Source organism: Scyliorhinus canicula, chromosome 7, assembly GCF_902713615.1.
Source record: "Scyliorhinus canicula chromosome 7, sScyCan1.1, whole genome shotgun sequence".
In the NCBI taxonomy this organism is placed as follows: domain Eukaryota; kingdom Metazoa; phylum Chordata; class Chondrichthyes; order Carcharhiniformes; family Scyliorhinidae; genus Scyliorhinus; species Scyliorhinus canicula.
The window spans coordinates 10,966,991-10,993,587 of record NC_052152.1 but is presented as its reverse complement, the minus strand read 5'-3'; the positions used below and the strand labels follow the sequence as shown (position 1 = coordinate 10,993,587).

General features: G+C 47.5%; 1 protein-coding gene across 1 annotated transcript; it reads right to left on the bottom strand.

Annotated features, from left to right (window-relative positions):
• Nucleotides 1–63: 63 nt before the first annotated feature.
• Nucleotides 64–26,390, bottom strand: chodl (chondrolectin). The gene is made up of 8 exons (XM_038801256.1): nt 26,222–26,390; nt 16,225–16,543; nt 12,630–12,787; nt 11,850–11,975; nt 10,356–10,403; nt 8,636–8,731; nt 3,658–3,760; nt 64–557 (listed from the first exon to the last, which is right to left on the bottom strand). Exons 1-8 carry the CDS (start codon nt 26,310–26,312, stop codon nt 473–475), a joined length of 1,026 nt encoding a protein of 341 aa, XP_038657184.1. The 5' UTR covers nt 26,313–26,390; the 3' UTR covers nt 64–472.
• Nucleotides 26,391–26,597: the final 207 nt, after the last annotated feature.

Genomic DNA, 26,597 nt, shown 5'->3' with positions numbered 1-26,597 from the left:
CTAGAACTTGATTTCTGTCCCATCTTATCCCATCCCACCCGCCCAAAAAGTTTTCAAACCCCTCAGCAGTCCATTCTCTGCCATACCATTCAGCCTCAAACTTAGGCCTGACTCTTGTTTTATTCCACCTCTGGTAATTTGTCCAAAAGCTGCGTACTAACAGCTCTCATTGGCCCCCATTGTCACTCCCCACGGTGACCACATCTCCTCCATCTTTTTCTCAAGTCCATCCTCAGCACAGCGACGAAAAGAAAAAAAAAAACGACACGAGGAAGGGGGATTTGTTTTGTTTTCCCGTTTCTTTCGATGGGCTGGTTGAATGTTTCTTGCTCATTTTCTCAAACCTGTCTTGCCATCACACGCATTCTCTCAGAGGTCAGTAGTCAGCTTGTCGGATGGTGGGGAATTAGGTGTGTGTTGCTAAGGTCGCTGCTCGCCACTTTCCCTCAGGTTAAGTCTGGCCTGCGGGTCGCTAAACGTTAGCCAGGTTCTCCTTCTTTGGATTCGGGGATATCCAGAGAGTTGATTCGTTTGGGCTGCTCTTCGACCGGACTTTGCTGGGAGCAATAAAGGAAAACAAAGCATTCGCGATAAGGCAACCTTACAGTTAGCATGTCTATTTTCTGCAGTGCAATCTAATAATGAACAAGAAGCTAGGTTATTAAGTTGAGCGCACAGTAGCAGGACGTGGGCGTTGCTGGCACCTAATGCCCTTCACTGAGCTGCTTGCTAAGCCATTTCAGAGGGCAGGCCAGGATCAATCACATTACTGACCATCTGGACTCAAAGATAGGCTGTACCAGCAAAGATGGCAGATAACTCTCCCTGAAGGACATTATTGAACCAGATGTGATTCCACGGCTATTTATTTTCATTACATGGTCACCTTTACCATTACTGATTCCCTGGCTGCTGAGGTGGGAATGGGATCCATATATTCATGGATTATTAACCAAGGACTCTAAATTATTAATCTAGTTACATCAGCACTGTGCTACAATTCAGAAGCCCTGAGAAGCAACCAACAATGGGTAGTTCCCAAGGAAGGGTCAAAATATGGCAAATCTCACCTATCTAAAATGATGTGGGCTCAACTGTCTGATTGGTTGTCACACTGCACTTTCACCTCCAATACTTGGATATGAATCCAGCCAAGAGCAGCAGAAATAAACCTAACACCTCAATCACCTGCAAAGCTTCCAGGTGCAAAGATTCTAAATGGCATGAATTTAAATCAGAAGCCCACAGCATAAATTGTATCATGTTATGTATCACAGGACACAAAATTGCTCACATCGTTCAAAAAAAAAAGGATCACGACCAGGCTGTTGTGTTAAAGGTCACAGGGGTACATCGAGGTCCTGCCCCGAAGCCAGAAAGGTTTTGGAGGGTGGTTTTCAGCACCATTTCAGGGGTTTTACATGTGGACGTGAAGCCCGGGCCCCGAGAAACCATGTTCAGGGTGTTAAACTAGTCAAAGCTGCAGGCGTGTGCGGGGCAGATGTTTTAGCCTTCGCCTAGCTGATTGCTCGCAGGTGGGTCTTGTTGGGGTGGAGGTCAGCTTCTCCGCCCTGTGCCTCAGCGTGGCGGGGGGACCTGCTGGTGTTTTTCACCCTGGTAAAGATTGTCTAAGTGGGGCCAACGATGGGTTCTACAATTATTGGGTTTTGTTTGTCATGCGTTTTCAGGAGTTGGTTACCGTTAACTGTTGGGGGGGGGGGGGGGGGGAGGGGGGGGGGGAGGGGGGGGGGATCTTGATGGATTGGGGAATTTCATGGGGCTGTTGTAAATTGTAGAATTGCTGAAAATTTGGGGAATAAAAATATTTTAAAAACCAAACATTCTGTACCTCAGAGCGTTTCCAATAATTTCCCTATCACTGAGTTGGATTCACTGGCCTATAATTACCTGTTTTTTCCCTGCTTCCCTTCTTGAATAATGGTATCACTTTAGCTGTCCTCCAGTCCTCTGGCACCTCTCGTATGACCCGAGAGATTATGAAAATTATCGTTAGAGCCCTTGCAATCTCTTCCCTTGCCTCACACAGCAGCCTAGGTTTACCAGGATGTTGCCTGGTCTGGAGGGTGTTAGCTATGTGGAGAGGCTGAATAGACTCGGACTGTTTTCAGTGGAAAGACGGAGGTTATGGGGTGATCTGATAGAGGTCTACAAGATTATGAGGGGCATGGGCAGGCACTCTTTCCTATGGTGGAGGTATCGATCACCAGGAGGCATAGATTTGAGGTTCGTGGGGTATACTTTAGAGGAGATGTGCGTGGTAGGTTTTTTTATGCAGCGGGTGGTGAGTGCCTGGAACATGTTGCCAGGGGAGGTTATGGAAGCAGATACATTAACAATGTTCAAAAGGCATCTTTTCAAACACATGGATAGGATGTGTATGGAGGGATATGTCACAAGGAAGTGCTGAGGGTTTCAGCAAAGATTGGTATCACGACCGGTACAGGCTTGGAGGGCTGAAGGGCCTGTTCCTGTGCTGTATTGTTCTTTGTTCTTTGTTATCTCATCTGGGCCTGAGTATTCATCCACTTTTAAGCCAGCTGAAACTCCGAACATCTCCTCCCTCTCAATGCTAATCTGTTCAATTATATCACAGACCACTTCCCTGCTTTCTATGCTACATTGTCCTTCTCCATAGTGAATACAGTTGCAAAATACTCAGTATCTCAACACATTGATTGGCTCCACACACAGTTTGATCCCTAAAGGGATGTACTCTTCCCATGGTTATCCTCTTTATATACTTATAAAACACCTTGGGACTTTTCTTTATTTTGCCGCCAAGGGTTTCTCATGCCCCCATTTCACTTTTAATTTATTTTTTAAGTATCCCCCTGCACTTTCTACACCCCCTCTTGAGCACCCTCTGTTTTGAGCCCCTGAATGTGCCGTAAGCCTCCCTTTTTTCCCTTGTCCAATGCTGTATATCCCTTGCTATCCACAGTTATCTGGACTTGTTGCTCCCACACTTTACCTTTATGGTAACATGTTGGCATTGTACTCTCTCTATTCACTTTTTGAAAGACTCCCACTGCTCTGAAGTGGGTCTTGCTACAGATCCTATTAAAACTGGCCTTCCCCCAATTCAGAAAATGTACATGATAAAGCATTTCAGGACGTCCCAAGGTTGTGAAAGTTGAGAGATAAATACATGCTTTTCATTCTTAGGGCAGCATGGTAGCACCGTGGTTAGCACTGTTGCTTCACAGCTTCACAGCACCAGGGACCCGGGTTCGATTCCCGGCTTGGGTCACTGTGCGGAGTCTGCACGTTCTCCCCATGTCTGCGTCGGTTTCCTCCGGGTGCTCCAGTTTCCACCCACAAGTCCCAAAAGTCGGGCTTGTTAGGTGAATTGGACATTCTGAATTTTCCCTCTGAGTACCCGAACAGACGCCAGAATGTGGTGACGAGGGCATTTTTACAATAGCTTCATTGCAGTGTTAGTGCAAGCCTACTTGTGACACTAATAAAGATTATTATTATCCAAATGAAGATATTGACAATGGAATGAAATCTGACCCTCTTGGGAATGTTATGAAGCATCACCGTGCCCATTCCTCCACGCACCATGCCCATTCCTCCACCCACACCCAGGATCAGTGCAGCAGCAGTGGTGAGAGACTCATACAATCCACTTACCTTCTGCTCAGCATCTGGATGCAGCAGGTCGCCAGGGCAACCACCAGCAACAACAGCAGTGGAATTGTGGGAATGATGACGTACACCACGTTGGGCATCATCCCTGTTAAACAAGAATATTGATTAAAGGAATTCCTTCAAGCCACCGAATCTGGAAGATGACCAAGCAAGTCAAGCTCCTCATTTGCCCCATACCCTACCCCCTGCCCCACTTCCCCGGAACCTCTACTGCTAATGACTGATGATGCAAGGTTTCACAGGAAGTCCTAACTCCAGATTCTTCCTTCCATGTGTGAGCCTCGGCAGAGTCTACCAATGGGCTGTTCAACTGAGGCACTGTTTGTGGACCAAGCCGGATTCTGGGATGTATAAGGGAACACATTCCAATGTTAGATGTAATGGGTGTCTGGCAAGCTCTCAATAGTGGCTAAGATACTGGACCAGAACCATAATGTTTATCAAACATAAAGGTCGTTTCGGTGATAGTCTCCATATTTTTACACAACAAAACCGCATCAATAATTCAGCAACATGCAGTTGCCTGGCTTGACCAGACAGATTGTTGATCAATGTTGCAGCAATTATCATCATTTCTTCACATTTATCAACTGGTTTATATTCTGCTTCGTTGGTCACAGCTGGTAAATTTGGACAGTGTTGAACACCGGTTGTTGAATGTTGACAATTGGCTGAATATTCTGACCACATTTGTACCAGTTCTTCAGCCTCCAGATTCTGTATTGCACCACGGACGATGCTCTCTGTGAAACATTGAGACAGCTTTAGTCCCTCATCTGTGCCTCCTGACCATCCTGTCATCACTTCTTGTGTCACCATTATGATAGGAATTGTATTGCTCTTGGAGATCCACAGTTCCTGCAGTTTATATCATTAAATCCTGCCGCCCTGTGAGTAGCTCTCTCCCTTGTTGGGGTTGTTGTTGCTCCTCTTCGATCTCATGCAGATGATTGCTGGTATGCTGGAGTTCCTGTGCTCTCTGATGCTGGGTCTCAGCTTTCTTCCAAATCTGCCTTTCCAGACTGGCTTTCTCTTCCGTGTAACCATCACTGATGCCTCCTGCTGGATGACATTCCCATGCCAGCTGCTTCCTAACCTTCAGTTCCTCATTCACTCTGTCAAGGAGTTCAGGTTTGCATGTACGCCCATCAGCCATCTCCGTTAGTACCTTTACTGTTGAGAGCAGATTGAGCTTGCATGGGTGTTGTTTGATGGGAATTGTTGCTTGAGTCTTCCTTACCTCTAAATGAACTCCTGCTGGAATCTCATGCACTGCGCACAAAACCTCCTTTCCATAACCCACTTGATGAACATCTCCCATTTCTCATCTACATGAACATGTAGAGGTCTCAATTTGCCCAGTAATACATTTTTAATGCAATAACTTTCCGGTATACACTCAGATTCCATTTCCATATATGCTTTCTGGGATAACTTCTTTATCTCTGAATATTTTTGATGTAATTCAACCAATTTGCTTGAACTGAAGACATCTGCTTCATGCACCACCTGTTCTGGTTCTTTACTACAGTATCAATCTGATCAAACATGAATCCTGACAGTTCATCCATCACTTGCAGTTTCTTTAAAGCTTTGCTTTAGATTCCACTTATATATCCTCCTGAGTAATTTCTTCCTCCCTAGGACATCTTTTATAAGCCATCTCCAGATTAGCACTGCTGCCTCACGACACTGAGGACCCGGGTTTGAACCCTGCTCCAGGTCTCTGTCCATGTGGAGTTTGCACATTCTCCCCATGCCTGCATGGGTCTCACCCACACAACCCAAATAGACATGCAGGGATTGGCCTGCCTCTTAATTGGAAAAAGAAGAATTGGGTACTCTAAGGTTAAAACAAAAATAAGGGCCATCTCCAGTAACTCCAGATTTAATATTTCAAACCTGGAAGAAATGCAATCGATCCACGCACACTCACTGTCTTTAAGTTTGATAACCCCAGACCAAACAAGGAATTATACTGAAGAATCCTGACCACAAGTCCCCAATTTGTTAGATGCCTGGTCAGCTCTCAATAGTGGCCAAGATATTCAACCAGAACCATACCTTTCTTAAGTTTTAAGGTGGTATGGGAAGGTCAATTTGTTCCAGGAGTGACAACATAAGAAATAGGGCTTGCTTATAAACAAACTTTATTAAAACAAAATAAAAAATATTTAAACTTTTGAACTTCAATCCTAGCAATAAGAGATTACATTTAGTTTCTTAACCTTGACACAGGAGTGTCCATTAAACAGCACTTCAAATGAACATACAGCTCTCATTCCACTTACACTGGTAGACAAAGTGGTATTTGCATTTACAAAGTCATTTTCTGCTTTTAGTGAAGTTCCTTCAGAACTTTTTTGAAAGCCTGTCTCTGATGCAGCTTCCATGGCCTCTTTCAAAGGTGTTTCTAATCTTTTCCCTCAGCTGTTCAAATAGGATTCTTTCTCTGTCTCTTTGAGCTCCATCCAGCCATTCAAACAAAGGTTCACTCATGGCATGTCCAAACTTGAATGCTTCATCGTTATCTTGGCTGTGATTTCTCACTCTTGTTTATACAAGAGAATAAAGCAATGCAATTGGTATGCAACTAACCTCCAATTTACAGACAAAAGAGGCCATCAAACTCTGGAATGGGAATACACAGGATGCCCCGTTTCAGACAGGATGATCCACTCAAGATCCATTGTCCTTCGGGACAACGTTGTTTGATCAGCCATTAGCTCATCAGAGTCAGATGACCTAATTGTCCAGCAGCTGCGTATGAATGGCACAGCTCTATATTTTTGTTGAAACGGGAGTGGGAAATCAGACAGCCAAGATAATGATAATGATTCATGGCTGGCCTTCTCAGGGAGAATCTTTGTTTGAGGGGCTGGCGGAGCTTCGAGAGAAAGAGAGTGAGAAAGAATGATGTTCTGAACAGTTACAGGCAGAATGCTGTGGAAATCGACCAGAGAGGTCATGAAAGTTGCCACCGCGGAAGGCTTTGGAAAGGTGTTCTGAACAAATGTCCCTAACGGAAGAAAATTTGCTTCATAAATGCAAGTAATGCCTTGGCCTGTCTGTATAAGCGTCATGAGAGCAGCATGTTTATCTAAAAGTGATGGGAACTAGTGTATTAAGGTGAATAAACTGCATATAATCTATTAGTGTTAGAGCTGAAGTAAAAGTTTAAATATTGTTTTCTTTTATTTCCTTTTAGTAAAGTTTGTTTTTAAAATGACCAAACCCTATTTTTTATATTATCACTCCTGAAACACTCCTGGAACAAATCGATCTTACCCATCGTCTTAAAACTTTAAAAAGTTATGGCTCTGGTCGAGTCTCCTAGCTGCTGTTGAGAGCTGACCAGGCGTCAGTGACAATGTGCATGCGAGCGCGACTGTGTATTGAAGTGCGTGCGAGTGTGTGTGTGTTGTGTGCGAGTGTCCATTTGTTGTATCCGTGTTTGTTGTGTGTGTGTTGTATCTATGTTGTCTGTCTGTGTGCATGTTGTCTGTATTGTGGGTGTGTGAGTGTGTGTGTTGTGTGTGTTTATGCAGGTGCGAGTGTGTGTGTGTGCGTTAGTCGTGTCTGTCTGTATTGTGTGTGTGTGTGTGTATCTGTGTGTGTGTGTAAGTGTGTTAGTGTAAGTGTGCAAGTGTAAGTGTGTATGTGTAAGTGTGCAAGTGTATATGTATGTGCGAGTGATTGATTGATATTTATTGTCACATGTACTGAAGTACAGTGAAAAGTAGTTTTATGCAGCCAAGAGAACGTACACAGTACGTACATATTGGAGAAAAGAATAATCGACAGAGTACATTGACAGTGATGCATCAACTAATAGTGATTGGCTACAGTGCAGAAAAAGACCAATTAAGAGCAGCATAGGGCGTCGTGAATAGTGTTCTTACAGGGAATAGATCAGTCCAAGGGAAAGTCGTTGAGACGAGTAACTGTGGGAAAGAAGCTGTTCCTATATCTGGATATGCGGATCTTCAAACTTCTGTATCTTCTGCCTGATGGAAGGAGGCACAACCTGGGTGGGAGGGGTCTCTGATAATGCTGTCTGCCTTCCTGGGGTCATGTCCAAGGTTGCAGAGTTTGGTTATTAGTCTTGTTGGTGTTGAAGGCGGAGCTGTAGTCTATGAACAGCAGTCTAACATAGGCGTACTTGTTGTCGAGGTGTTCGAGAGTTGATGGTGTGTGTTCAGTTCCCATGTCACCAGTTCAGCATCGATTGTAATTCTTCCTCAGCGAGGTAATGCTGTTGATCACCTCCTTGTCCATAGAACAAAGAAGCTACAAATCTGCAAGTAAAGTGGGGGCTATGGTTCATAGAATCATTGAATTTACAGTGCAGAAGGAGGCCATTCGGCCCATCGAGTTTGCACCAGCTCTTGGAAAGAGCACCCTACCCAAGCCCACACCTCCACCCCATCCCCATAACCCAGCAACCCCACCCAACACTAAGGGCAATTTTGGACACAAAGGACAATTTAGCATGGCCAATCCACCTAACCTGCACATCTTTGAACTGTGGAAGGAACCTGGAGCACCCGGAAGAAACCCACGCGCACACGGGGAGAACATGCAGACTCTGCACAGACAGTGACCCAAGCCGAGAATCAAACCTCGGGCCCTGGAGCTGTGAAGTAAATGAGCTAACCACTGTGCCACCGTGCAGCCCAGCACATTACCCTACACAACAATAGGGACAAGGATTCATTTCCATAATTACCCAGCAGGAGAAGGTTCAAATCAATAGTCCATTCTGTACCTCTACTAATTTAGTTTTAATATAAGGGTAAGCTGTCCGTGGAGGTACAAACCGCACTAACAAATGATTGGAATTTGGACCTATTTTAGGCCATTGAGGTAGAAGAAAGACCCAGCCAAATCTTTACCCCATTGGTGTTAAAATTCACAAAATGAAATTTCTAATCAGCCAGTTACTGTTCGCGGGAGTTACCTGATGATTCTGTCACAACCATATGATGTTGGTCATCAGCGGAATTACTGGGCGCATGAATCTTGACTTCTGGCTGTGTGGACACATTTTCTGAAACTGGTGAGAAGATAAGAGTCATTCTCCCTTTCTTTTCACACAACAGTTATCAGCAGCGACTCTCAAAAAGGGACTGCCTCTAAGAAACAGTTCTCAAGGCGACAGGATGGAAATGGAATTCTGGTCAGGGGCGCACAGCGACAAATGGAACGGAATCCGACTCCACCAGCATTCCGCACCCATTCTTTCTTTCAATTCGTTCTCAGGATGTAGGAGTCCCCTGGCAAAGTTGGCATTTACTGCACATCCCTAGTTGCCCTGCGGTCGGCCCGTGGGTTGGATATTTCTTGATACCGAGAGTGTATGCTCAGCCAATTCGTAGGATATTGAAAAGTGAGCCGCATTGGTAAAAAACAGGCAGCGGGATTTTCCGCTGCGGGATTCTCCATTTTGCCGGCGCCCAGTGGTTTCCCGACGGCGTAGGGCTGCCCCACAATGCCCCATTGACCGGCCGGCACAACGGAGAATCCCACCGGCGGGTCGGGGCAGAAATGTGGCGCAGCGCGGAGGGACAGAGAAACCAGCCCAGAGACTCCAACAATTCAGGATTGCCCTCGAGTTTCCCGGAATTAAAGATTAACCTCCAGGACACTGTTGTGAGAAATTGTACGGGTGAAGAAACACGGGTGTGTTGAATAGAAAAAAAGTGCACACCTACGATTTTGTCTGAACACATTCATTTGTTCAAAAAGACATTGATTGGTGAAATGGCAGGTTTTAATCAGTCCGGAATCATCCTGTTGAGTAATGCACACTCTGTCTTCAATTGGGACGAGGAAACGGTCAACTACAAGGGTGGACATTCTGGGTGAGTAACAAAGGCCACAGGGCACGTACAGCAGCAGACGGCCTCCATCTCTGATGTGCATCCTGGGCACACACCGAGATGTAGCTCTCGACCCAGTATTTTAAGAAGGTTGAGGAACACTAAGTGGGCACAGAGGGGTGGGGGGGGGGGGGGGTGGGCAGGGGGGTGACCATCTGCAGCTAGAGATAGTGGAATGTCCACTATTGAAACATTGTGACACCTGATACATGTGAAGCCTCTGTCATGTTAATCTTCACAAAAGGCCTGCTCGCACCCCCACCCCCTTTTACTCTCCCAGTCCTGAACGCTTCGGTCCTCCAACCAAGCCCCCCACCCCCACCCCCCACCAACCCCTCGAGGCCCCCCACCAACCCCTTGAGGGATTCTCTCACTAAGAGATTGAAATAAATGCAAATGAGAGCTAATGATATACTCGCCATATCTGGGCGTGATCTGGATCTCGCCATCAGGATCGGACCAGTTAGATAGCAAACTGATTCACGCCCGGCGCAAATCTCGATTTTGGCCCTTCCCGCTATTTAACCAGCACGCCCAGATCGGCGCTGGACATGACCAAGTTGTTAAATCGCACCCAACAATTATACTACCACGCCATTTCATAGGATATCACAGAATGGTACAGGTCTCGCAGGCCCAGTATAGACTGCAGTCCTGTAGACATCGCAGAACGGTGCTGTTATCACAAGCTCAGTATAAACTTTAGACCAGATATCAAAGGCCGAAGCTTGTATTTGCAACTGTTTCTGACTGAACATAGTAACTGAATATGTGAGTGAACGGTTACACTTTACTTACCGTAATCTGGCTCCACACGGTCCGCAGATTCATTACTTACGAAACCTTCTGTCAACAGAGGAAATATTGGTCATGCGGAAGATCCTTTCATCAACTGCATTATAATCACATGAACAATAAATATCCCAGCAGTTTTTCACTTAAAAACTGTTCGCATGTCTAATGTACCTTAGAGTAGTTGGATTTTCACAGTGAGAAATGGGAGTTATTTAATAGCTGTATGACAGTGAGGGTGATAATAGAGAAACCAGTTGTTCGCTGTGGTGGTGGATGAGGGTTCAGGAAGGAGAGGAGAGACTCTCACTGGAACAAAACACTCACTGAGATGACACGTGGCTTGTTACAGCGAGTAAGATGACAACAGGGAGATGGGTGGCATCGTGGTAATGTCACAGACGCCCAGACGGTGACACAGGTTCAAATCCCACCACTGCAGATTAACAAAATCTGCCATTAAAAATTAGTCTCAGTAATGAGGTTCCCACGAAAGAACAAAAACAAGTCTAGGACAGGTTGCAGACCGACACTCAGGGATATATAACAATGCCTAAACCCAGGACACAATTCGGCTGTTGACCAGTCTGACTCCAGCGAAAAGCAAGCCAACTATCGCTATTACTGATACTCATAGTTGGATGTGCCAATCCCACAAGAGATTAGGGACTAGCTATCACAGACTGCTCCTCGTATCTATATATAGCAAACTTAGGTAAGCTCAACTCTGTCACTCCTCGTAATGTGTGACTGTCACTAAGTATTGATCGATATGAGAGAATGAGCTACGTTGGAGCAATTCATCGCATGTTCGTTTTTCCAGGATGTGGTTGGAGAGGTGCATTATCATAGGGGTCTGGAATAGCTAGTCTAAATACAGTAGTTACTGTGAACACGTGAACTGAGTCACTGATGTGGAGAGGCTGGAATAGCTTGAATTGTCCTCCAAACAGGCAAGTTGAAGGGAAGGTAGAATAGAGGTGTGCAAAATTGCGAAGGGTTTTGACAGGGTCAATGAGCGAGCATTTTTTATTGGCAGGAGGGTCAGTAGCAAGAGGAGATGAGATGTCTTTTTTGAATACAGCAGTTTGTTCTGAGCTGGCATGCAGCATCTGAAAAGGTAATGGAAAGAAATTCAACGGAAACTTTCAAAAATAAATTTAGTAAGTACATAAAAAGGAAATGTTTGTGGGGCTGGGAGGAAGAAATGAGTGATCGGGTCTAATTGGATAACCTTCAAAGAGCCAACGTGATATGATAAACTGAACAAACCCATCTACTCAAGATGTTGAAACAGAGGTTTAATAATAGCAACGTCATTTTGTCAGATTTATCCCAAAAATAGTAGGCAGTTGATTATTATTTATTTCCATGTATTGTGTATATTAGTGGTCACATCGTGCATAACGTATGTATGTAGATATAAAACAGTTGATGTTTTTTTCCTATCATCCTCCACTCCCTGGTATTAATCAATACTCAACGGCAGTCACACGTTACCAAGCTCAGTGACATAGCTGAGATTGTCCGATGCTTGATTTACACTGGGAGAGATGGTGGCACAGTCACTGGCTGGGAGTCCAGACTTATGCTCTGGAGACTGGGGTTCAAATCCAACCCTGGCAGCTAGTGGAATTTAAATTCAATCAATAGAACATAAAACTAGTCTCAGTAATGGCAACGGTGAAAACATCAACCATCATTGTAAAAACCCATCCGGTTCACTAGTGTCCTTTAGGGAAGGAAATCTGCCGTCCTTACCTGGTCTGGCCTACATGTGACTCCAGACCCACCCCAATGTGATTGTCTTTTAAATGGCCAAGCAAGACACTCTGTGCAGGGGCAATTAGGGATGGGTAACAAATGTGGGCCCAGCCAGCGATGTCAACACCCCATGAAAGAATAAAATGTGGATAACACTGGCTCTATACGATCATCTCGGCTAGCTTTGATCTGCTGATGGGGTTAGAAAGGGATTTTGTAATGGCTTGGCCTTTCATTTTGTCTCTGTGTCTGCCTCCCCCTGGTTGGTTGCAGAGATGATGGTGGTGGTCATGGGCAGCAGAAACAATGGAGGGTGGGGAACGAAGGCAGGATGTGTTCAATGCTCCAGTCATCAAGAGGTGTAGGGAAGACTTGAGTAGCTCGACGGTCTTTTCCTGTCCGTCATTTGACGTTGCAAATCCGGCATCCATCAACATCGCCAATTCTCCGCGGCAAAAGATGGGGGAGCATCTGGGGGCCCCCAGTATTATCTTCAGCCCGATGGGCCAGGCCTACCTGATGAGTACTTGCAGATGAAGTTGTGCTTCATGTTGCACCTGTCATCGTTCCACTGATAGAGGTATGGTCCACCCAGCCCAGGCTGAGCTGTCAGTTGGTGATACATCACCACACATGCCTCACTGCCACATGAAGGCTCGTCCGTGTACCAGTTCCTAGAGTGGCAGAAAGTAAAGAATTTAACAACTCAATGACTGCCAGTTGAATTCGAAAGCATTTTTGTTTGTTAGTCCTCATTTTTAATCCTGTTTTGTACAAAGCAATGTCCTCAGCTCCAGTTCCTCCATGTCACCGAGCCAGAGCCAAACTATTCAGGAGCAAATTAGGAAACACTTTGTCAATTGGAAGGTTCATAAAATTCATAGAATCATAGAATTTACAGTGGAGAAGGAGGCCATTCGGCCCATTGAGTCTGCACTGGCTCTTGGAAAGAGTATCCCTACCCAAGCCCACAACCCCACCCTATCCCCATAACCCAGTAACCCCACCCAACACTAAGGGCAATTTTGGACAGTAAGGGCAATTTATCATGGCCAATCCACTTAACCTGCACATCTTTGGACTGTGGGAGGAAACCGGAGCACCCGGAGGAAACCCACGCACACACGGGGAGAACGTGCAGACTCCACACAGACAGTGACCCAAGCCGGGAATCAAACCTGGGACCCTGGAGCTGAGAAGCAACTGTGCTAACCACTGTGCTACCTTGCCCCCCAAAGCGGATCTCTGTGGGGAGGGAGGGGGGGTTCCTTTAGTTAGGGGTTTTGAGGATGGGTCTCACCATTAAGGGGATCCTGCAGGATGTCTCTCTAGTTAGGGGGTCTCTGTAAGGGGGTCTCCATTGTTAGTGGGTCTCTGGGGGAGGGGGGATTGGAAGGGGAGGGATGGGCAGCTAATGCATTGTGGGGGAGAGGCTTGAGGGACTTTGGGGGAAACTCTGGAGGGATTTCCCCCTTGGCTCACCATGGGGACCACCACGTCAGGTACACGTTTGCAGTGATCTGTGCCCACCTGATTCCTGGCCCGAGGATGGGAGAATCACGAGGCCCTGGAGAATGTGGTTCCCGGCCCACTAAGTGGTTGTAAATAGGTCTCTCATTTGCACCCATTAGCAGCCTGCTGGCATGTGGGCACGAACCACGATCCCGTCACCAGAGGGGAGCTGGAGCATAGCTATAATTTCGGCGCCTGGCGTGGACCTCGATCTCGATCGCGATCCGCGTGGCAGGGTCCAGGGCAGAGAACCCAGCCCACCACCTCCTGCAAGTTCCCCTCTGAGTCACTCACCATCATGACTTGGAACTATCATAGCCGTTCTTCCACTGTCTCTGGGGCAAAATCCTGGAAATGCCTCCCTAACAGCACTGTGGGTGCACCTACACCACAGGGACTGCAGTGGTTCAAGAAGGCAGCTCACCACCACCTTCTCAAGGGCAATTAGGGATGGGCAAGTAATGCTGGTCACCCACACCCTGAAAAAAGTTTAATTTATTAGGACAGGTTGCATAGATCTTTGAGGAAGATTGAGGGTGATTATTTGATGCGTTTAAGATGATCAAAAGAGTTCAACTGAGAAACAATTTGCTCTGGTGAAGGAGTCCAGAACAATGGAGCTTAATCTGAACATGACATTTTGGTTTAAACCCATATTCAGCTAAGAGCTAAAAAAATTAATCATGAAATAAAATCCATAAAATCACCATAAGCCCCTAATTGCTTCTTAAGAGGACTGCTGTTGGTGGGAAAGGGCTAATTATAAAAGGTGAACAATTATAAAAAGGGTCTGAGGTTCTCTCAGCAGAGTGCTGACCCATCCACTATTCACCACCAGAGGACGCTGTCTGCACACTTATTGCTGTCATATCACTGCAGCAACTCAGTCATAGCATTTACAGGGCAGAAGGAGGTAATTCGGCCCATCGGGTCTGCACCAATCCTCTGAAAGAGCAACCTACTTAGGCACACTCCCCTGCCCTATCCCCGTAACCCAGTAACCCCGTCTAACCTTTGGACACGAAAGGGGCAATCTAACCTGCACATCTTTGGACTGTGGGAGGAAACCGGAGCACCCGGAGGAAATCCACGCAGACACGGGGAGAACATGTAGACTCCGCACAGACAGTCATCCGAGGCCGGAATCGAACCCGGGTCCCTGGCTCTGAGGCAGCAGTGCTAACCATTGGGCTGCCGTGCTGCCCATTTGTTGTCAACAGTTGTTTGGATTTGGAATGCGCTGTCTGGGAGAGTGGTGGAGGTGGATTCCACAGGAGGTTTCAAAGGAGAGCCGGATATATATTTTAAAGTGATGAATTTAAAGGGCTATGGAGATGGGGCTGGGGAAAGGGACCAGCTAGTAGCTCTTGCGAGAGCCGCTGGAGACACGGTGTGCCGAATGGCCACCCGGTGTGCTGTATAATTCTATGATTCGATGATTCTAACATGGCCTCCTTGCTGTCGCCAGTATATCTGCCATTGAAGAAATGCCAGAAATGCTCTTGGGAGGCACCACAAGAAAAGGCCATTGAGAGAGTAAACTAGCAGCTACTATCGTCTAATATTACGTTCATTACGGTCCCAAGAAGGAGCTCATAGTGACGTGTGATGTCTCTCCTTATGGAGTCAGAACGACTCTCTCGCATCATTGGAATGTCGACGGAGAACGGCCTATTGCTCATGCATCCAGGGCCCTTTTGGATGCAGAGGGGAGCTACTCGCAAATTGAGAAGGAAGGTTTGACGGTCATATTTGGGGTGAATAAATCTCACCAGTACGTCGATGGCACGTGTGACAGTGACAGACCACAAGCCTTTATTGGGCCTTTGTAAAGAAGATAGGACAATCCCTCCTATTGCCTCCAGCCGGATAAAGTGTTAAGCCATGTTATTGGAGGCCACGGACATTTCTTGGAGCATTATCCTGGATCCCGAATAGCCAGTGCTGGAGTCATCTCCTTCTGCCCACAGGCCTGGCTCCTTTGCCTGCGTTAGAAGAAGTCACGCTGACCTTGAAACCCTATCAGTATCGGCGAAGCAAACCAAGGCTTGAACAAAAAAGGACTTTCCACGCTAGTTCAGGTACACAGAGGGAGAATTCAGGATGTCCAAATTACCGAACAGCACGTCTTTCAGGACTTGTGGGAGGAAACCGGAGCACCCGGAGGAAACCCACGCAGGCACGGGGAGAACATGCAGACTCCACACAGACAGTGACCCAAGCCAGGAATCGAACCTGAGACCCTGGAGCTGTGAAGCAACAATGCTAACTACTGTGCTATCGTGCCGCCCAATGATGTGGAATGCGCTGCCTGAATGGGCGGTTTAAGCAGATTCAATAGTAACCTTCAAAAGGGTTTTGAATACGTACTTGAAATGGTAAAATCTGCAGGGGTGTGGGAAAAAAGGTGAGTGCGTCTAATGTGGTCGCTCTGTCAAAGAGCTGGCACGAGCATGGTTGGCAGAATGGCCTCCTCCAGTGCTCTATGATTCTGCAATTAAAGTATTTTTCAGACACCAATCAAGTAGTGATAGAGTAACACGCAAAGACACAATGGGGTGAGATACCCCCAATCACGATTAAGCGGAGCTGCCTTTACCTGAACTTTGCTGCATTTCCGTCTGTCCACCTGTAGAGGTCAGGGCAGCCGCTGAACGTGTTGGGAGACTGTCCCTCCCCGCTCCTCCTCAATCCAATCCAGAAATCCCCGTCCGAAAGCCCAGAGCCCGATTTGGTGAGGTCCTGCAGGAGGCTCTCAATCAGTCCTTGCTCAGTGGTCGAGCGGATGCTGACCAGGGCGCCCCCGTCCATCTCACAGGCCTGACTCGCCTCCTCGAAGCCAATGCGTCTGCTCAGGTCCTGGAAGTAGGCAATTTTGTAGCAGGGGAATTCCGGGCCGCCATAGCACACAGTCTGACCTGCAAGAAAGACAAGTCGCACCTTACAAGCCATCACGCAGTGCAAAAGAAACAAAATAAAACGCTGTTTGTCTGATCTTGACTCCAGCGGTAACTCGTGCCTCAGCGCAGCCAGGAATCTACCATAAAATACTTACAGTGCAGACGGAGGCCATTTGGCCCATCAAGTCTGCACCGGTCTAGGGCAGCACAGTGGCCTAGTGGTTAGCACAGCTGCCTCACGGCGCTGAGGTCCCAGGTTCGATCCCGGCTCTGGGTCACTGTCCGTGTGGAGTTTGCACGTTCTCCCCGTGACTGCGTGGGTTTCGCCCCCACAATCCAAAAATGTGCAGAGGAAGTGGATTGGCCACACTAAATTGCCCCCTTAATTGGAAAAAATAATTGGATAATCTAAAAAAAATTTTAAAAGTCTGCACCGGCCGTCCAAAAGACCGCTCTACCCAGGTCCACTGTGCCCTATCCCCGCAACATAACCTGTGCAATGAGGGGCAATTCAGCATGGCCAATCCACATCTTTGGACTGTGGGAGGAATTTGGAGTACCCGGAGGAAGCCCACATAGACATGGGGAGAATGTGCAAACTCCAACATGGTGGGTACCCAAGGTCTCAATTGAACCCGGGTCCCTGACGCTGTGAGACAGCAGTGCGAACAACTGTGCCGCCCAGCCGCCCAAATTCATGCCCCCCCCCCCCCCAGTATGAAAGTCATGGGTTGAAGTCTCCACTCCAGAGGTTTGAGCACAAAACCTCAGCTGTCACCCCCAGTGTGGTAAAGCTGGAGTTCCACACTGTAAGCAACATGGACAACATATATTTATATAACGCCTAGAGCACAGCAAAAATTCCCAAGAAGTGTTATCAATTTTACAGCAAGTCACTAAAGAAGATATTAGGCAGGTAAGGAGGTAGGCTTTAAGGAAGGCCTTAAAGTAGCTATTATGGGCCAGGGTTTAGAGAACACCAAAGTATATCATGGAGTTCACTTGACCCACAACTTTTAATAGATTTTGGTTATGGGGAGCACAAGGGCCCACTTTACAGAGAAGTAAAAGTATTTTTTAAACAAAAACAATGTTCATGCTATGAACCCAGTTCACATTTTATAAACACACAGTAAACATCTTATCAAATACCAACACTGATAACCCCTCAAAAAGATACAGTACTCTATAGGTAACCCTTAGTAACTTTCCCAACAACATCCATCAGTCAAAACACTTTTTAACAAAGTCTAGGTTTGAATTCTCTACAGAGGAGAGTTATCACTTTTGAATTATCAAGTGATCCAAACACCTTGTTTAACATACAGAGAGAGAGACCAATATACATCTGCTTGGTTTAAATGCAGCTCTCCAACTGAAAACGAAACTAAAACACAGAGCCAAAACAGCTTACAGCTCAAAACGAAAGTAAACAGCAGAGCCAGAGTCCAGCTCCACCCACACACTGACATCACTGCAGCCACTTGAGAAGACAAACATTTCTTAAAGTGACATTCACATGACATGGGGCTGGTTTAGCTCACCAGGCTAAATCGCTGGCTTTTGAAGCAGACCAAGGCAGGCCAGCAGCACGGTTCAATTCCCGTACAGGCGCCGGAATGTGGCGACTAGGGGCTTTTCACAGTAACTTCATTGAAGCCTACTCGTGACAATAAGCGATTTTCATTTTTTTCACATAGGAAAGAGAGGTAGAGAGATTTAGGGAGGCCATTCATGCTTTGGTGGCTAAAGGATGCCTTCCAAGTGTGCAATAAATAAAATTGAGGATATTCAAGAGACAATTACAGAAGCACAGATATCCTGGAGATTGGCGGGCTGGAAGAATTTACTGAGATAGGGGGCTGAATTCTCCACACCCCGACGCTGAAACCACGGCTGGCGCCGCGGGCAGAGAATCCAATTCCCCCACACGGAATCGGGACCGGTGCTGGTTTGCCGATTCTGCGGGCCTCGAAAAGCGGCGCACTCTCCAAGTACACCGCGCTGCATAGCACCTACCTGGGACGATTGCTGGAGGTCCGCTCCGCCATTCTCCGCCCCGGACGGGCCGCAGTCCCGACAGCGTGGATCTAATGCGGCCCTGCCGTTCGGGATACTAGCGTAGTGGCTGTGGACTCAGTCAACGGCCACCCTGATCAGGGGGCAGGCCGATCGGAGGGCAGGGGACCTTATACGCGGCCCGCCAATGTTCGGGCTGGTGGTCAGGGACGGGTGTGCGGCCGATCGGTGGGTCTATTTTTAGTGCCCAGCTCTGCTGTCTGAACCTACCGTGGAGCACGGCGTGGCCGCTGGAGGCCGCCGCCGTGCGCATGCGTGGCCTCCGAACAGGAAGTGCGGGGGGGCCCGTATCTGCAACGAAATCTGCTAGTTTTATGCCGTGTCCCTACTAGCCCCCTGCAAGGCAATGAATATGTGGCCCTTTCATGACAGTTTTTGTGGCATGAAAGTCCACAGTTTCTATGATGGCGTGGGGACATGGTGCCAATAACGGAGAGTCCAGCCGAGGGAGTGAAGCTGTGGAGAATTTTAAAAACAACAATCAGAAGTTCACAATCGACTGGTAGCCAGACAGTGAGCAGGGAGAAGGATAGTGTCAGCGAATAGCGATTGGAGTTGGTGATGATGGTGGGGGGGGGGGGGCATCAGAGATAATGATTTCCGTCTTCACAATCGACAGGAGATGCTTTCCTACATATGGCACTCCAAACCGGAACCCCGTCTGATCTTTCAGGTGGATGCAAAAGGTACCACCGTCGCTATTTCAATGAAGATTACAGGAGTTCTCTATGGTGTTCTGACCACTATCATAATCACAGGTGTGAATTGTCTCAAGCCAGGACGGTTGGTTTGAGACAATTTGTACCTCTTTAACCTGTGATGATCCCTCTCTCCAGTTGCTCTGTTTGGACTTTTAAAAACTTAATTACCTGCAAAGATTCGCATTCAAAGTATCGTCTTGCATCTTTGACTTTGTCTATATAAATGTTTCTGGGACCTACCTCTTCATTCACCTGAGGGAGGAGCTGTGCTCCGAAAGCTAGTGATTCAAAACAAACCTGTTGGACTTGCTAAGTGTCGACGCCGGAGTAAAAACCGGAGTGTTTTACTCCGGCGTCGGCGCCCGTTCAGGGACCCCATTCTGCAGCCCACAGGGCGCTAGGACTGCGCTGGAGCAGCCTCTGCCGCTCCAGCTGCCGATCCCAGCCTGAACCCGGCACCAACTAGCGCATGCACAGTGGCCTTCTTCCCCGCGGCGGCCCCGACGCCAAATGGCGCAGGTCTACAGGAGCCGGCGTGGAGGAAAGGGGGCCGGGACAGAGAGGCTGGCCCGCCGATCGGTGGGCCCTGATCGCGGGCTAGGCCACTATGGAGGCCACCCCCCCCCCCCCCCAGGGTCGGACCCCCTCCCCCCCACAGGCCACCACCAGACCCTTCAATGCCAGGGTCCCGCCGGCTCAGAGGATGTTAGAACGGCGCTGGTGGGACTCGACTTTTGTTGCCGGCTGCTCGGCCCATCCGGCCTGGAGAATAGGCGCGTCATCCCGTGCCAGCCCAGGATGGAGAGTTGGCCCCAACCAGCGCCGTGCTGACCACGCCGGCGCCGATGGTGCCGATTCTCCGCACCAGAGAATTGCGTCCTGGCGTCGTGGCGACGTGACGTGATTCGCCCGGCGCCGCGCCGATTCTCCGACTCAGCGGGGGGTCGGAGACTTGCGCCCCAGATTACTGTGCTAAATTTAAGCGTATAGTAATATATTGGTACAGATTGAGAATTGATTTGCGGACAGGAAACAATTGGAATAAATGGCCTTTTTCAAAGTGGCAGGCAGGACTAGTGGCGTCCCACAGATATCAGTGGCTGGGCCCCAACTATTCAAAGTGTGCATTAGTGATTTGGATGAGGGAATCAAAACTAATATTTCAAAGTTTGCTGACAAATGAAGCTGGTGGGAATGTTAGTGGTGAGGAGGATGTTGAGAGGCTTCAGGGTGATTTAAAACAAGTTGAGTGAGTGGGCAAATACATGGTAGGTGCAGCATAACTTGGATAAATGTGTAATTATCCACTTTTGATGGAGAAACAGAATGAGAAAGAGTATTATTTAAATGGTGAAAGATTGGGAAATGTTGATGTACAAAGAGGCATGGGTGTCCTTGTACACCAGTCACTGAAAGCAAATGTGCAAGTGCAGCAAGTAGTTAGGAAGGCAAATGGTATGTTGGTCTTGGTTGCAAGAGGATTTGAGTACAGAAACAAAGATGTCTTATTGCAGCTGTACATGCCTGAGTGATCCAATACCTGGTGTATTGTGTGCAGTTTTGGGCTCCATATCCAAGAAAGGATAAACTTGCCACAGAGGGAGTGCAGTGAAGACTGATTCCTGGTGGCAGCATTGTCGTACAAGCCACAATTGGGTCAACTGGGCCTGTATTCATTGGAATTTAGAAAAATGAGAGGGGATCTCACTGAGATGTAGAAAATTCGAACAGGGATAGACAGACTGGATGCAGAGATAATTCCTCCTCCTGGGGCGGGAGAGGGTGGAGGGGCACGGTCTAGAAAAAATCATCAGTCTCAGGAGTTGGGGAAGGCCATTTGGGTCTGAGATGGGGATATTGTTTTTCACTCGACTCTAAAGGCAGTGAACTTGTGGAACTCTCTACCACAGACGGCTGCGGAAGCCTAGTCACTGAATAAATTTAAGAAGGAGAAAAAGATAGAATTTCTAAGCTCTTTAAAAATGTTGGGGGGGTATAGAAAGAGCACATGTGCATGGTGTTGAGATAGGGGATTTGTCAGGGTGGCACGGTAGCACAGTGGTTAGCACTGTTGCTTCACAGCGAAAGGGACCCGGGTTCGATTCCCAGCTTGGGTCCCTGACTGTGCGGAGTCTGCAAGTTCTCCCCGTGTCTGCGTGGGTTTCCTTCGGGTGCTCCGCTTTCTTCCCAGTCCAAAGATGTGTGGGTTAGGTTGATGGGGCACGCTAAATTGCCCCTTTCTGTCCACACGTTAGGTGGGGTTGTTGGGTTGCGGGGATGGTGTGCAGGTGCGGATTTAGGTAGGGGGCTCTTTCAGGGGCTAGTGTTGACTTGATGGGCCGAATGGCCTCCTTCTGCACTGTAAATTCTATGACTTCTACGATCATGACAGAGTCTGCTCGAAGGGATGAATGGACACTCTTGCTCCTATGTTCTACGCTTATGTGAATTACGAGCAGGAGGAAGCCATTTGGCCCCTGAAGCCTACTCTGCAATTCACTAAGATCATGCTGATTGTAGCCTCAACCTCACATTCCTGTATACCCCCCCCCCCCCCCAAAACCTTTCACTTCTCTGTCAATCAAGAATCTATCCAACTCTGCCTTAAATACACTAAGAAGTCTTACAATACCAGGTTAAAGTCCAACGGGTTTGTTTTGAATCACGAGCTTTCGGAGCACTGCTCCTTCCTGGAGCTTTTTTGTACGGCTTTTTTGTGACCCTGCCACAATTAATTAGGCTGTGTCTATCTATGTCAGTAAACAGGTGGCAGTCCCCATCTCCATTCAAAGCTGTCAGTTCCTCAACTACAGCTGCTCCTTTGAGAATGGAAGCCTTTCTTCCGATGTGAAGTAGGCCCTGTGGCATCTCACATCATCTATATCTATCCTGGGACAGTGTTGAGGGAGCTTTACTCCATATCTGTATCTGCTGGCCTCCTTTTGCACCCGAGGGATTCTATGGGATTCTATCCATCTAATCCATGCTGTATCTGCTCTGGGGAGTGTTGGATGGGACATCGTCAAGGTAATATTACTCTGTAACTAATCCATGCTGCACCTGTCCTGGGAGTGTTTGATGGGACACTGCTGTGGGAGTGTTTCTCCTTATACGTTCTTGCTGGACATCAAGGCATCCATGCCTGAGCCTAACTGGTGAGTGTCTGCAGGCTATTCATGAACAATGTCTCAACCGAGTCCTGTTCTGTCCCATCATCGCTTCCCTCTCTCAAATTTATGCAGTTTCGATTGAGAGCAGCTGGCTCAATACAGGACTGCACAGCTCAGCATTAGTATACAATTACTGGTTAATATGATGCGTTATATTTCATAATCATTTACTCTGGATCTAGCAGCCACTATGTCTGGTTTAACATGCATTTTCTAAGCAGACTAAACTGGATAATAATGGGAGCATCAATCTGGTCTGAACATTAGCCGAGAAATGAGACTCGTGCTGCAACCCGTCAGCTCCCACAGCCTCTCTCCTGCATCATCAGCTGAGAAACGTAGACTATTCCAACAACAACCCACATTTGTGGAGCATCTTTAATGCGGGAATGTGCCTCAAGGGGGTTCAGAGGAGCACAACCTAAAATGAATGGTCGCAGAGACAAGGATGGATGCATCTGGAGGAGGGATTAAAAGTTTGGTCAAAGAGGTATGCTTTGGGGTGGCAGGTAGGTTCACACCCTCAGGGTCAGAAGCATATGTCTTGTTCCCTCACTCTGGAGACCTGAGCATGGAATTGAGGGTGAACAGTCAATGCAAGTCCGAGGGAGATGTGCAGGTTAGGTGGATTGGCCATGCTGAATTGCCCCTTGTGTCCAGAGACACGCAGATTAGGTGAAGTGCTACACTGTCAAAACTGTGGGTTGTTAAAAAGACCCTTCCTGTGGATTTCAAAGATCCCACTGCACTATTTCATTTATTGCCCATCGCTGCTCATAGAACATAGAACATACAGTGCAGAAGGAGGCCATTTAGCTCATCGAGTCTGCACCGACCCACTTAAGCCCTCACTTCCACCCTATCCCCATAACCCAATAACCCCTCCTAACCTTTTTGGACACTAAGGGGCAATTTAGCATGGCCAAACCACCTAACCTGCACGTCTTTGGACTGTGGGAGGAAACTGCAGCACCCGAAGGAAACCCACGCAGACACGGGGAGAACGTGCAGACTCCGCACAGTGACCCAGCGGGGAATCAAACCTGGGACCCTAGCGCTGTGAAGCCACAGTGCTAGCCACTTGTGCTACCGTGCTGCCCGTTACCATATGCCAGTGGTAGTCACTTTCTCCTGAAACACTGCAGTTTCTTACATTAACACTGCAATGAAGTTGTGACAATAAAGATTCTTATTATGTTATATTATTATGGTTGTAGGGTTTTAATATGTCTGAGTGGTGACTTGCAAGTCCACATCAGAGGACAGGTGGGACATTGGTGTGAGAGTGGAGTCATATAGGTTCAGATCAAGAAACAGTGGCAGCATTCTATGCCGAAAATACTTTTAAGAGCAATTTTACAAATTCCCACCCAGACGTCAAAATGAAAAGAGGTATCAGCAGCACTGCCCATGGTTCTGTCCTCAAGCGTGTAGCCTGTTGCAGCAGCAATTGGGACCGAGGCTGCTGACTAAGGCTAACTGATGTGGTTTGAGTATTGACTCCAGTTGAAATCGGCTACCTCAGCACAGAAGCGAGCCAGAAACCTTCCCTATCGATATGGTCCAGCTCTTTACTGTCCCATTACTGGTAAGTATGACGTGCCATATTTCAGGATGAATTACTGTGTACCGCAGCCAACTTCATAACTGCTCTGTCAATGCACAGAACTAGCCATTAAAGAACTGTAAAGTGAGGAACACTGTGATATAAATGTCAAATTGTTAAAGTACCTTTTACAGTGAGTAGAATTTTTTTTAAATTGCCAGCAGAAAATGACACCAAGATTTATCCAAATATGAACTCATTGAAAATTACAATCATTTTAAACCTACATTATTTTCCACCTTACAAGTCACTGACAACTGAGATTTTCTTATTTTCCAGCCGCAATGCTTACACACTCGATTTGAGACAGAAAAGAATATACGCTATACTGCACCCTGAGCGGAACAGCTACTGTCCCCCATTGGGAGAGGGCTATCAAGGATAAATGAGGGACGGGGGGGGGGGGGGGGGGGGGGGGGGGTACAGATTGTACTGTGGGCCATGCTTCTACCTGGTTTAAAAAATCAACAATAAAGGAAGTGAGTGAAAGCAGGCGGAAACAGGAGAAGTGGACCACACACAAAACCACTGACTGTTTTGAGAAGGAGTGAGGTTTGTTGTGCTAAACACACAATGAGAGGAAGATAATCACACAGATATAGATACGGGGCACAGAGAAACACATATAAAATAATATAAAACACATGGCAGTAATGTCAGAGTACAGTAATACACATGCATATAGTACGATAAACATACATATACGCTCACACACCCATGCACACATTCACACACTCACTCACACATGTGCACACCGATAGTGACAGAGAAATGCGCACACATATAGGAGAATATAGACACATACACAAACCATATTATCTCTCACATACACCCCCAGAAAGTGAAAGAAATCTACACACATAGATAGGTTTGGAACACATACATACTTACTCATGCACATCAATACAAGCACACTCGTATACACACACAAAGTGACAGAGAAAAATGCACAAACGTAGAGTGGGACAGACGCAAGCACACTCGCTAACTCTTACTTGCACACTCTCACTCACACACACTTACACTCACAAAACACTCCCCCTACGCATGCACCCACAGATAATGGCAGTGAAAAATACATGCGTTTGTATGTCACGCAATCTCTCATCCACACATAGACACATGCACACAAAGCCACATGTACACAAAGCCACAGTGACAGACAGAAATGCACACATACAATGGGATAGAGAAACACACAGACACATTCAGACAGTGAGGGAAAGAAATGTGAAAGATAGAGAGGCAGATAGTCACATAACTACATGAGTGGCACAAAGATGGAATTGAGTTAAATTACCCCATACAAATATACAGTGAGTGCAGGTAGACAGATATAGGTATATACACACACAATGAGGGGCAAAAGAACAATACACCGAGGCAGCAATATTCAAGTACACACCTGCAACTCTCCAATTGCCTTAACCATAGGTAAGTTTCATTAACCTCAGCAATGACCTCAAAGCTTCAAAGAGCAAACTTTTCTTTATTCATTTTATGTAAGCATTCCTGGTTAGACCAGCATTTATTGTCCATTTGTCCGTCACTTTTGACAACCCAGAATACTCCAAAGTTCTTCATATTCAATAACTGGTAATCACTATCGTGATTCTGACGCACAGCGGCGCACTTCTACACAGCAAGCCCCCACAAACAAGAATCTAATTATGGCAAGATAGTCTGGGTTTTGGGTGATTTGGGGATGAATGGTGGCCAGGGTACTGGTGAAAACTTCCCCCTGATCTTCTTGGATGGCGCGGGATCTTTTGGGGGGCGCCTTGGTTTAACATCTCCACTGAAGGGTGGCACTTTCGACAGCGCAGCACTTCCTGGGTACTGAGGGGGCAGCGCCAACCTGGATTGTGCGCTGAGGTCTCCGGAGCGGGGCTTGAACACACGATCATTTTTCAGCCCGGAGCTGACAGTGAAGAATGTATGACCTACCCCAGAATCATACAGGCCATTCCAGAGAGTAACACACATCACTACTGGATATTTGAAAGGCAGAGAGGGATTTGAAGCCTCACTTTATTCCACTTTAATCCTCCCCACAGCCTGAATCTCACTCAGACCCCGAGCCCGCGCCTTATAAATACGCAGCCGCGTTAAAAGGGATGAAGATAAACACTTGACTCACCGCTCAAGACCCGAGTGCCGGAGCCGCTGGCCAGGATTCCGCTCAGAATCAGAACCACCATCCGGCTGGACAGCGCCCGGGACAGGAGCATCTGGGCAGCGAGCCGGAGCAGGGGCTGAGGACAGGGGAGTGCCCAGGGCAACTCAGAGAGGTCCAGGGAGGGGGGAAAGGGGGCCCAGGGCAACTCAGAGAGGTCCAGGGAGGGGGGAAAGGGGGCCCAGGGCAACTCAGAGAGGTCCAGGGAGGGGGGGAAAGGGGGACCAGGGCAACTCAAAGGTCCAGGGAGGGGGGGGGGGGGGGAAAGGGGGCTGAGGGCAACTCAGAGAGGTCCAGGGAGGGGGGAAAGGGGGACCAGGGCAACTCAGAGAGGTCCAGG